This window comes from Fukomys damarensis, unplaced genomic scaffold, assembly GCF_012274545.1.
Source record: "Fukomys damarensis isolate Sample0158 unplaced genomic scaffold, DMR_v1.0_HiC HiC_scaffold_37, whole genome shotgun sequence".
NCBI lineage: Eukaryota > Metazoa > Chordata > Mammalia > Rodentia > Bathyergidae > Fukomys > Fukomys damarensis.
Window position 1 is genome coordinate 25,621,766 of NW_022900949.1, and position 12,870 is coordinate 25,634,635.

A 12,870-nucleotide genomic window follows, 5' to 3' on the forward strand; every position below is an offset into this window, starting at 1 on the left:
CCAATAGTTTTTTTTTTTTTTTTTTTTTTTTTTTTTTTTTTTTTTTTTACAAACACTCTACGTTTCCCCCCAGCAGATTAACACTTACGATAATATTGGAATTTGTCTTTAAAAGACACACACATGTGCTGTGGATGAGAATAGATATGACAAACCTAAAAATATAATTTTGCTCTTTGCTTTTCAAAAAACAAACTTTTTTTCAATGCGGGGGATCAAACCTGTGGGCCTACCGGGCAGACACTTCTGCTGACCTACGCTCTAGGCCTTAAACAAACCTTGTTTATTGTTTCTTTTAAATGCTAGAAGGAAGGACAGCTGTACTTTTTCAAAGCATCCCTGTACGCCAAGAATCTGATAGTATCACTGCGGTGCACAGTGACTGGTTTAAGGCTATGAGTATCCTGTTATTTGCAGAGGAATTTACAAGGAAACCTAAAACAATTGGAAGGGAAAATGGAAAAATGCTATACAGAGTTTGAGAGGAGTCAACCATGATTTTTTCAAAGCTGAACCAGATGGGTCGATGAGCTGAAGCTTCAAAAATGCAGAGATGAGATGCTTAAGCTTCTGTTTCCTTATTCTCTTTTATATCGTGTGGCCATAAAGTTATTTTCTTCCAAAGTCTTTTTCATTGGGTTATTTATTTGATACAGTGGACACTGAGCACCCTGTGAGCTGAATGTGGAGATACAACGGCTTCACTTACCTGTAAAATATTTCAGTCTCAGGTACTGGATCTTAATACTGGGTTGCCGTTTTATGGAAAATGCCGTGAATGGTGCTCCTAGAGTTGGGCAGGGTACTGCAAATATATCTGATCTGCTGATTTTAACTTCCGGAATATTTTCCGTGTGTTGTTACAGTGGGACAAATATTTTCTAATCTTTTATGAAACTTATTTTGTTCAGTATTCTCCACAGTCTATAAACACCATGACAACATGTAATTTTAAATAGCTTTCTCATAGAGCTTTAGCCAGAAATGAAAGCACTTTATAGGACATGGGAAAAATATTTCCCTGGACTACACATTTTATTTATTTATGCTTTGCGTTGTACTGGTTTTTGCCCTGAGCTAAAATCCCCAGCCCTTTTAATTTGAGATGAGTTCTCGCTAAGTTGTTTAAATGCTCATGTGGGCTGGAATTCATGATCCTCCTGTCTCAGCTTCCTGAAGTAATGGGATTAAAGGCCTGCGCCACTGTACCTGGCTTGGGCAACACTCTTAACGTGTAGGAGTAGGGGTTTTGAAGCAGAAGGAAGGGACAGGAAACTCAAGAAGATGGTAGCACTTTGCCCCAAAGTCTAGTTCTCAACCTGAAAGGGACCTGGAAATAATGTACTAGCAACAAGGAAACTGAAGACCCAAAGACATGGAGGTTGTAACGCTGATCACACAACCCGTTATACTTCCTACTGTGTCATTCTCATTGGAATATTGTGAAGAAAACCCAAAACTTAGATTGATGTTTCAATAAAAGCACCAAAGGCTTGATGAAGTGAGCCAAACATTGTTATGTAATAAGTATTCCTTTAAAAGAACGGATGTAAGAAGTTGTAACTAAGATCTTTGACTCCCTCCCCCCTTCTCTCTCTCTTTCCTTCTTTCTTTGATGCTGGAAATGGCAGTCTGGGCCTTGTGCACACTAAGCCTTTTGTATTCCTTTAAAAGAACGGATGTAAGAAGTTGTAACTAAGATCTTTGACTCCCTCCCCCCTTCCCTCTCTCTCTTTCCTTCTTTCTTTGATGCTGGAAATGGCACTCTGGGCCTTGTGCACACTAAGCCTTCACTGTACCACTGAACTAGACTTTCAGCTCCTTCTCATTGCTTTGTAAGTGCACAGACTTTCTTATGACTTAATGAGACTTAATTAACATTGCATACTTTCAGTAAGCTTTGGTGATTTGAACTTTTTGATTTTTTTCCCCCAGTTGCCACTGCCCTCTTTGAATTGACAAGAGCTTTGCTGTTTTAACAGGTTGTGGCGGGGAGCTGTTTGGAGACAGGGGCTCCTTTAGCAGTCCTGGGTACCCCGGAAAGTATCCATCCAACAGAGAATGTATCTGGTACATTCATGCTGCCCCGGGAAGTCAAATCCAGCTCACCATCCACGACTTTGACGTGGAGTATGAGTCGACGTGCCAGTACGATGTCCTGGAGGTGAGGAGGAAGATGGCTGTTAGCGTACTCCAAGACAGACGAGGGATGGACTGGAGGGCAGGCCGCGGAGGCCCCTGAGTTCTTTCTGGTGGCCAGCAGAGCTCTATTCTTAGGCATTCTAATGAGCATCAGCGCTGTTGGCAGACTTGTGGAATCAGTGTCTCAGTTAAGGTTTCCCTTCAAGCAGCGCCTGAGAGCTATACAGGCTTAGGTAGGCGGGGAGGCCAGGAGCAGGGGCAGGGAACAGTAGCAGAATGTGGAGGGAGAGCCAGGAGGGGGCTCCTGAGCAACTCAATTCTTCTGGGACCCTCCAGAGGTCACCCCAGAGGGACCTGGGCTGAGGCCTTGCCCCCTCCAACTGTTGTTCCCGTAGATGAGCACTGTGCTTGAGTTTGTTAAAACCCCGTGCTTCTGTCTGAGAAAACTTAGAAAAGGCGCGAGGGTTGTTTTCTCTACTTCTGTGAAATATGCTGCTGGAGTTTCAGTAGAGATTGCAATGAGTCTAGATAGCTGTTTTGGAAGTATGGCCATTTTTACTACATTAGCTCTTCCTACTCAGGAGCAAAGGATATGCCCCCCCTTTTTTTTACAAAATGGAATACTACTCAGCCACAAAGAATGACAAACTAGAGCCATTTGTAGCTAAATGGATGCACATTGAGGCCATACTCTTAAGTGAAATAAACAAGACACGCATGTGTAAATATCAATTGTTGCTCTGGTATGAGAAACTGAAAGTGTAAAGGAGGACCAAAATGTGTAACGAATAATGTGAAACAGGAAGAAAAGGTTCAAAGCAGAAGAGGGAGTGGGGGGGGGGAGTAGGGAAGGAAAAATATCAGAAAAGGAAAAAACGGAAACAAAGCTTTTCTAAATAGGGAGAGGTGGGGGGGTGGAAGGGAGGGAAAGGGAATGGAAGAAAACAAGAACCGAGACACCTGTACGGATGCACAGGCGCTGACTGCGGGGGGTGAGGGCTCAGTAGGGGGCATCTGCTGCGAAGGCTCCTGCTGCACCGCGGTCCCTGAGATGGCGTGGGGTATTTCAGGATGAGCACTTTCCAGTGTTCCTGCAGAGGAGAGGGTGCGTCTCGGAAAACTAAGACAGTTTCTGAGGACCTAGGACCCTAAGCTTGACTCTAATTAGCTTTGTGATTGTAAGAATCTAGTCATGAGGACGCACATGCGGTGTGTATCAATATCTCCATCCCCTGCACGGCGATCGATCTGCACGATTTAACGGCTTCTAAAAACAAGAAGAAAACTCACCGCCTCACTAGCGGGACTGCTATGGCACGTCCCGACAGACAGGAGTGTGTATCTAGCGAGACTTTAATTCCCTGTGGGGAGGAGTTTTGGCTTCGCTGTGTTTCACCACTGTATCTTTGTACCAGAGTACCTGGGAAATTGGAAACAGTCCATGTTTGTGTAATAAACAAAGCATCCAAATCTCTGACTGGTACACTGAAACAGTGCATGTTGTAGTGTTTTACAGAGGAATGTTTACAATCATTTTTCTTCCCTTTGCACATTTCCCATGAAGTAAAAGGAAGACTTTGTCCCCATATTATAGTTCTCAAAGCCAAGGTTCAAATTAATGGACTTTTCCTTGACCGCATGGAGGTGGATGGATGAGGTAAGGAGAGAACCCGGTCACTACTCCACACTCCGTGTAAAGCAGCGTCAAACAGTAGTTGTGTGCAGTGTGCAAGAGAATGAAGTGTGTAGGGCGTGCTTTGAAATCTCTCTTTCATTAGAAAACAACTTCTTGCTGCAAAAAGAAATGGAGTTCTGCAGTCATGCCCTGGAGGGGTAGATGAGGCTCAAGTCCCTCTGTAGGAGGTAGTGCGCCGGAAAGGAAATCAGGGGCAGCACAAGAAGGCAGGAGGTGAAGCTCACACCTTCTCTTCATAGAAGTGTTCTTACTGTCACGACTCCATCTCAGGGGAGGGATGGTTTTAGGAGGAGAGAACAAGGTGCCTCCCGAAATTCACACTCCGATTGTAGTAGGATTGACACTCCCGTGTGGAGTGTTCCAGTGGTTTCTCTGGCCAGCCAGTGGAGGATTTGACTCTGGGCATACAACCCCTCTGCACTTACAAAGGGCTGGCAGCAGGCCGTCCACAGTGCATGCAATGCTCCCAACCCTTTGTTCTCATATTCCAAAGTGCCTTTGAATGTTGCCCACTTGGCAGAGTGTAAATGGGCCCATTGTGCTTTGGATTTTGTCATACCCTTTACATGAGAAAGCAGAAGCAGGGCTTGTTGTTTGCAAGCAGCCTCAGGAACAGAGGGACAAATTCAGGGACTACAGGCAGCAAACAGCATTCAAGGGCAAGGGCCCTTCACTTGTATATAGTTGTGTTGAGAAAGATGTCAGTCAATCTGGGGTTTATTTATTTATTTATTTATTTATTTATTTTGGTGCCAGGGATCAAACTCGGGACCTTGCACTTGTGAGGCAGGCGGCAGAACCACTGAGCTAAATCCCCGGCCCTGGGGTTCATTTTTGTTAGGACAAGCTGACACGGCAGTGGGTTCCAAGTGCCTTTGAAATCAGGGTTTGGGGAAATATTTCACGGCCCCTAAATATTTGTGGAAAATATTTTTCTTAGGGTCAAAAGGAGTAGCCCCTTGACTTTCTGTTCATCAGCCTTATGTCACTTTTCTGCAAATGCTCAACTCAGTGAAAGTGCTGTAATAAATTTGGGCTAATGATGGTAAAATAATGTTTCCATTGCTTAGTCACTGATAATGCATTGACAGTAGGTTTCAAAATTTGTATCCCTGTGGAAGTGTGGCCTAGAAACATGGATAACTTTCTCAGCCTGCACACTCATCTTCTCTGTTCTGCTGATCACAGCCACACAGGACCTTCCTGTCACCAGGTATAGGACTTCCTGGGACTCACCAAATTTAATCAGAAGCCATCTTTTCCCTACAAAATGACTGCCCAGGAAGTGACCACTTACATAAAGAAACAGCCATGTGGTTACTCATAACTCCAGAATGCTGACTTGATTGCAATAATAAACAGAGCTAACAGAACAGAAAGAAATGTTCAAAACAGATTAAAACCATAGCTTTGAAATGTTCTCCATCCTGAGCATTGACTAAAAATATATTTTAATCTCTGATCGTCAGAACAATTCTTTTTCCCCAAAAGTTGAGTCATACGCCAGAGTGGAATGAACCACACCCTGAAACCTTTCCATCTCTTTCCTCTTTTGAACACGTTCAAACTACTGGTTTTACGTGTGGAAGCCTAAGTCGCCGTTCTGTTGTTTTGATCGTGGACACACCGGGCTGATTCTATGGCCACCTCTGAAAAACCTCAGAAGAAAGAGCCTGAAGTGGCAGCCAGTAGGAAAGGGAGTCCACTGCTTGCAATAAACCAGCACAATTGCTTGCTGTAGGCAGTTAGCACCTTCCGGTCTCTCTGCCAGTGGACATTTATGAGCTCAGCTCGGGGAGGGGGAAAGCAAAGAATGTCAGAAGTGGCCGTGTTTATTCTTCTGGGGGCTTCCAGACCGAGCCAAATCATACCCATTATGTTTGTGATCTCAAGGGGGCGCATGAGCAGGGAAAACAGAGGCTATTTTGCTGACATGTGAGTTTCCTTTGTTAGGACTTACTGCTTATGCTCAGTGTTCTTTCTTAATATGTGCTGGTTACTGGGCTTGGATGATTAGGAGCACATGCTCTTACAAGCGGGCTCTGGGGACAAGGCCCTGGGCTAGCGGGTGAGGGGCTAGGGAGTTCTGACACTGGGAAAGGAACTCTCACCAAGATGCAGTGTTGTTTCTTCCATTTGCATTTGTGTACGTGTAAAGGGCCACACGAGGCTCTTCCTGAGGCCTGGTTTTGATAGCACTGAGAGGGCCGCATAAACATCAGCTCCTGCTAATGAAAATAAGCCTGAAGCAGTCAGCCTGCTCCATTCCTTTGCAATTACAGCCCCTGTGCTCAGCCCTCTGGGAAACAGCAGTTCCATTCAGCTTGGCCTTTCCTGCATGCTGGGGGCAGTTCATCAGACAAAGAAATCATTATAGATTCAAGTCATGCACTCTTCCCCCAAAGTAGGCTTCTTGTTCTCACTCTCTGCCCGGAGAACTCTTGAGTGATTTCCCCATCAGTCAGCAGAGGACCTGAGGAAGGGCCAGGTCTCCAGGGTCCCCTGAGGAGAGACCTTCCTGAGGGCTGCTTCCCTGGCTTTGGCCCTGAGTACAGATTTGTGTGTCTAAAAATGAGGTGGGGGTTGGGAAAGCTCAGATGCCAATATACTTGAAAACTGCCACCCAGAATGGCCTCTTTCACACATTCAGTTTTGACAAGAAGGTGGGAGATCAGTAACTTCTGCTCAATACTTATCTTCGTCTCACCCTAGCTCTTTAACACATACACACACACACACACACACACACACACTCAAACTCATGCACCCCCCCCACGCATGCACGCGCGCATGCACGCATACACACACAGCCACACAGATAACCAAGGTCCACGTCAGATTCAGCAGCCCAAGTTTCAGGCCTCCTAGAGGTGAGACCAAGGCGAATCTGGCCTGAGTAATGCGTCACACAGTGACTGGATCTGAGGCAGACAGATAATGGACAAATTTGGAGGCATCGTGAAGATCTGGAGCCATCTAATTTGGGGGACAAAGTCTAGCGGGTTCCTGAACAGAAATTGGATCTGTTGGCCAAGTGCCTGGGATAGGCAGAGCAGGTTCTGTACAATTCCCTTCATTAGGACACTGCAGAACATACTTCTAGGGCTGTTATCTCCCCTCCCTCGGAAGATGCAAAACCTTCATACTTGATGCCTACTCTTGTAAAACACTCAGTTTGCAGGGTAGATGGGAATTTTTAAAAACATAAGTAGAAAATCAATAGCCATCAGTAAACTCAACTTTCATAAACAAAATGGCTTTCTGTTAAGACTCTTTACATGTACTTATATATGAGTTAGAAGATCACACTTAACATTGTATCGTCTGCAACACCACCAGAGAAAGCAGAGAGCATTTGAGAGACATAAAAGGGAGGAAAGGGGAGGACAGGGTTGATTCTGCAGGAATCCATCCAGTCCACCTCTACAAATCCGGCTGATGAAACAAGCAGAGCTTTTGGGGGTGATTCAACTTGTGTGTTCCTAGGTCAGAGGGAGTGCCACGGTTCAACCCCACCCGGGAGGCTGTTTTCCATCTCTAATCATAGCACATTCCCGGAACTGCTGATGAGAAAGGAGCCATGGGAGGGGCTGAAATTGTTCCAGTGTACCCTCGACTGAGTCATTTTTCTGTCTCCCACCCTGTCTCAGGTCTATGGAGGCTCCGATTTCTACGCTCCCAGATTGACCCAGCTGTGTGCCCAGAGATCCTCTGTGAACCCCATGCAGGTCTCCAGCACTGGAAATGAGCTAGCAATCCGATTTAAAACAGATAGCTCCGTAAACGGGAGAGGCTTCAATGCCTCCTGGCAGGCACTCTCTGGAGGTGAGTGGAGGAGGAGAAGGAGCTTCCCCCAAGGTGCTTAGGCCGACCCCTGCCTAAACTGTGCAATGACTGGAGAATGGAATCACGTCCCTGATGACTTTGGGACTCCCCACGTGGCCAATACTACTTTGGTATTCAAACCTCCTTAAAAGTGTGATAGAGTTGCATTATCTAAATTTCTTCATGTACATGAAGACAGAGATACGGGTATGGAAGTCCATGGCGAGAGCAGAGTTGGGGGATTGGCCACACTCATTCGCTTGCCGAGGTACCTATGCCCATTCCCCAGACTCAGATTCTCACATCAGCGAGTGGCAGATCACCTCATGCCGCAGTGTAGACCTTTGGATTCTTGGCAAATACGAACTCTGTAAACATTAAAATTGTCAATTCCAAGGAATGACTGTGTGTGGCAGAGTGACTTTCTGTCCAGAGTCTTAGGTTGTCTAAATAAATCACCCTGGTGAAGATTTTTAAATTACGCATTATGGCGCAAAATATTTTAATCTATTTTCTTATGAAACTATTAATAATAGTGATATTTATGGAATGCTTACATGGGCCAGGTACTTTTCCAACTAGTTTTCGAGAGTTATCCCATTTATACTTAACAACTGCCCTATGAAGGAAGTCTGTTTCATGTCCTCCTTTTAGAAGTGGGGAAACTGGGGCTCAGAGAAGTCAGTGATTCACCCCAAATTCCAGAGCTAGAAATGGCAACACAGAAATGTGACACCAGGCCACCTTATGGATCCCCTTCTTCAACTCAAGGCTAACACAGTGACCACATGGAATCTCTCTTCAAGTTGGTTGTATATGATTTATGTACGTAGTGCTTAGATTACCCTGAAACGATTCTTAATCACTACAAAACAGTGCTGTTATGTTTCTATTAATGGATTATATTATCATAAGCCCAAGCAATAATGATAATAGAGATATATGTTGTACCAACAGGTATTTGATGACATCATAGGCATTAAAAACAACACAACTAATTGTACTGCATCTAGATCACTAAAAGACAGATATTAAATTATTTATTAAATCAAATGCTACTGGATTAGCAAATTCTTTGAGAGAAATGATTATTCTTACAATATGCTTTAAAGAGCAGGGTGTTCATTTCCACTTATTTTTTATTATTATTTTAAATAACTTTGGGCATCCTTATTTAGAGTGTTTGAAGCATTTTCTTAGTATTATACAGTACATACCTCCTTATTCCTATTGGGATGAATTAATTAATGTGACTATTCTGCTCTGCAGAGCTTTTAGGATAGATCAGGTAAAACCGAGAGTCAAGAACGGTAGCGTGCTGACCCATCCTACCAGGTCAGGTAACACATCAAGGATCCCTCTCACTGTTGAATTGGATTTCCCACTTACAGGTTGTGGCGGGATTTTCCATGCACCCAATGGGGAGATTCATTCTCCAAATTACCCCAGCCATTACAGGAGTAACACTGACTGTTCGTGGGTCATTCAAGTTGAAAAATATCACCGCATCCTCTTGAACTTCACTGACTTTGACCTGGAACCTCCCGATTCTTGTATTATAGTAAGTGATACAAATTTCAAGCATATTCTTCAGTCAAACTTGGGTCAAAACTTTGTCACATTTAATGACTTTATTTGTTATGGGTGTTTATGGGTTAAATCAACAAAAATCCAACAATTAGCACTTAAAATATAAGGACATCTTTTTTTTAAACCTAAAAACAAAATAGGAGGTAGACAATATCAATTTTTGTTTGGCAACTCAGTGTCTGCTCTACCATTACTGACTTTCATTGTGTACTTTATTTCACCGTTGGAGGAAAATGGTGGCAGTGGATTTCTTTTTTTGTTTTATTTTTCCTGAACATCTTTTATGTGTCCACATCTGGAGAAGGGAAGAAGGAATAGTGTTGCCTGTTTCTGTATTTGTGTGTGTGTGTGTGTGTGTGTGTGTGTGTGTTTTAATTAGGAAAGCAAAATTTTTACAAAACCCCCTCCCATATCATTGGCCAGAATTGACTACAAAGGAAATCAAAGGTGTATAGTAAAAATTATTGATCACAACTGGTTTATATCAAATATTTTTAAGCTTCCTGGGGTTCTCACAGAGCTCTGCTTTTCTTCAGATCCAAATATCTTGACTTGATATTTGAACAAATCAATGTTTGGGTAGCAAAAGAGACTGGGAGATATGGATGGAGAAGAAGGGATGTGGCTATGAGTTAATTGTAAGATAAAAAGTTTCTGTATTACCATGCTTTCTGCTCAATATAAGAGTGAATTGGGTTTTATTTTTCTTTTGTTTTCAATTTAAAATTTTGGTTACTGATTTTCCTTTTTTGGTGGAGGTGGGGGGTTGGTACCGGGGATTGAACTCGGGTCCTTGTGCTTGCAAGGCAGGCCACTGAACCACTGAGCTAAATCCCCAGCCCCTGTTACTGATTTTCTAATGGGAAGTTTTCCAAGTACGAGTGTATAAGTAGACATTTCATTCAAATATGAACCAGATTTTCTTGGTCAGTGAATCTTTCTGTTTTAGCTTCCTGACAGTTTCTTACACAATCTCCAATTGGTTAGCTCCTTTTGAATTTCATCCAAGAAAATTTAAGTTTTTTCATATTTTTTCAAAGTAGTGCAGTCTAATGGTGTGTATTTCAAGCATTATTTTGCAAGATTGGGTCACTGATGAAAGCTCAACTGAATCACGAATACATATTCCTTCCAAATGACACTTCTGGGTCTAGGTTGGCAGAGCATCATACAAATGTGAGGTGTAGGAACCCACTTTTCAAAATGCTAACTTGGAACAAATCTGAAAAAGAATTTACAATTTGAGATGACATTTAAAAATAATCTTTCTAAATACAGCAACATAGTATGACATTTCTGAGTTCTGTCTAAGAGATGTGAACACCATGTTTGGCACTGTTTTGCGCAAAGAGAATTCTAATCTAGAAGAGGTCAGCAGTACTTTTAAGAGCCTCTTAGGGCAAAAAAGGCCAAAGTTTGAGTCCAGAAACTGATTAGGGCAAAAGTGCTAGTGAGCTATTCATTTCAGGTAAAAGGCAAGGCAGCCTTCACTGACACTGCATGCCAGCAAACCCACTGATACACCCACACACTGAGTTCACCAACCACAGGCTTTTAAACAACTGTGATTACTAAGCTCATGGGGATGAAAGTCAAAACTAAAAACTTTCAGCAAAAATTGCAAGCTGTAAAAAATGACATTGTAAATATGAAAAAGAACCAACTGAAAATTTAAAAAATGATAAATGCTATAACTAAAACTAAGACTTCTGCCAAAAGTTTTTGTTCTTGTTATTCTGGTTGATTGTTTTTCTGGGAGCTGGTATTAGACTGAGATGAGAAGATAAATAATGACCTGAAAAATAAATTGGAAGAATCTGGTAAACACAAAGATTAAACATTTAGAGGAGAGATTAAGGCTCATATAGAGCATATAGAAAAGGTTTAATGTAGATTTAATTAGAATCCTAGAAGGAAAAGAGGTACATGGCACAAAAGCAAAATTTAAAGAGCTGATGACAAAAGTTTTTCCAAAAGTGAAGGAAGACATACTTTTATCAAAATGACCCAAACAGCTAAGCAGGAAAAATAGAAAGATACCTTTTATAAACTAAGGATAAATAACCAATGTTAAAATCAGCCAGGGGAGCAGGTGGGTGGGAAAATATTACCTTTTAGGAAGTGCTAGACCAAATACTGACTCTTCCTCCCAAAAAGACAGTGCAGTGGTGTTTGAAGAAAGAAAATAACTAGCAGCTAGCAGCCCTATGCTCTCCTAAAATGCCTTGAAGAATAAAGATGGAGTAAACACTGAGTAAAGAAGGGCTCTTCAGGAGAAGGAAGAGCAGGCCAGAGGCAAACCACTTCTTGTCCTGCCTGCAGGGAGCATTTCTGACCACTTCCTCCCTCCCTGAGTTTGCCTGGGGCAGACTGCTGACTCGACAGAACAACTCCTCCTCTTTGGGAAAGGCCATAATCTGTGCGATGTCTTCTCTTTGGTAAAATACAGAATGTGCGGACTTCACCATGCAGAGTGTGACCAAAGCCTGGGCCAAAGACACACCTATCATGGCTGTGTTTTTTCCCCTCCTGTGGTTTTCCACATACATGGGACATAGATGTACAAGATTTTCTGTTTGCCACGGTCATATCTCAGTGGGGTTTGGCTGAACAAACTTAGCAGGAGGGAGCAGATGGGGGAAGTAAAACTTCAAATATGATCTGGTCACAGGCGTGGAACAGGGAAAATAAACATAGACAGGTGCTGGGAGGAGTTCCCAGATATGGGAGATACGGCAAAAAAATGTTATTATTGTCGAATCATTGTTTGAACAATCTGTCAATGTTAGGGAATCCTGCATAAAGTCATTGGAATAACCCGGGCAACAGGCAGAGGGCATCAAGAAGCAGATACCTCTAAACACTTGGGTAAGCCATTGACATAAAAAGGGAACTGCACCAAAAGTGTGAGTCACCATGATGCCAGGCTGAGAAATCTCACTCTGTGGTGGGATGGGTCTGGGGGTGAGCGTAGACTCTGCTATTTCCTACTCTACTGCCTGAGAGAATGTAAACTTCCAGCTTCTGTTTCTTGAAGTAGAATAAGTGTAATAAAAGAACCCGTAACATTATTTGTCACTGAGATATTTGAAACAATGTGGGTGACTTGCTCGCTGACGTACAGGAAGTTTATAGTCTGTGCTGGCCCTAGTCAGGGGCTGCTGCTGTTGCTGCCGCTGCTCTGAGTGCTTTCAGAGAGGTTTGTTTCATGAGCCCAGGGAGGAAAGTGTGGCATTCCAGGAGGAGCCCTGGGTGCTAGAGTCCAGTGAGGTCTGCTGGTTCTGGGCCTCACATTCATCAACAGAAGAATTGTTCTCAAAGTATAGCAGCGAGCTCTTCATGCACTCCGAACTCAATACCTGTCATCGTAGCCATGAGAATATGGCAGGAATGATTCATTCAAGCCTGGAAGTAGAATATGTTTTACACTGCAGGTGGCATTTAGGTGGCATAGTTTCACTAATAGAAATGTGGCAGTGGTGTGGTGATGCATGCTTGTGATCCTAGCTACTTGTAAGGCTGAGGCAGGAGGGTTACAAGTTTGAGGTGAGCCTGGGCAACTTAGTAAGCGCCTGTCTCAAAATGAACTATAAAAAGCTGGGGGCATAGCTCAGAGG

At 43.2% G+C, this 12,870-nt stretch overlaps 1 protein-coding gene across 1 annotated transcript in view; it reads left to right on the forward strand.

Moving 5' to 3' along the window:
* Cubn (cubilin) overlaps positions 1–12,870 on the forward strand; it is a 263,953-nt gene that overhangs the window by 120,005 nt on the left and 131,078 nt on the right. The window contains exons 29-31 of the mRNA XM_010607108.3: positions 1,983–2,164; positions 7,489–7,663; positions 9,055–9,224. Coding sequence (XP_010605410.1) covers positions 1,983–2,164; positions 7,489–7,663; positions 9,055–9,224 — 527 coding nt within the window. The remainder of the gene's footprint in view (positions 1–1,982; positions 2,165–7,488; positions 7,664–9,054; positions 9,225–12,870) is intronic.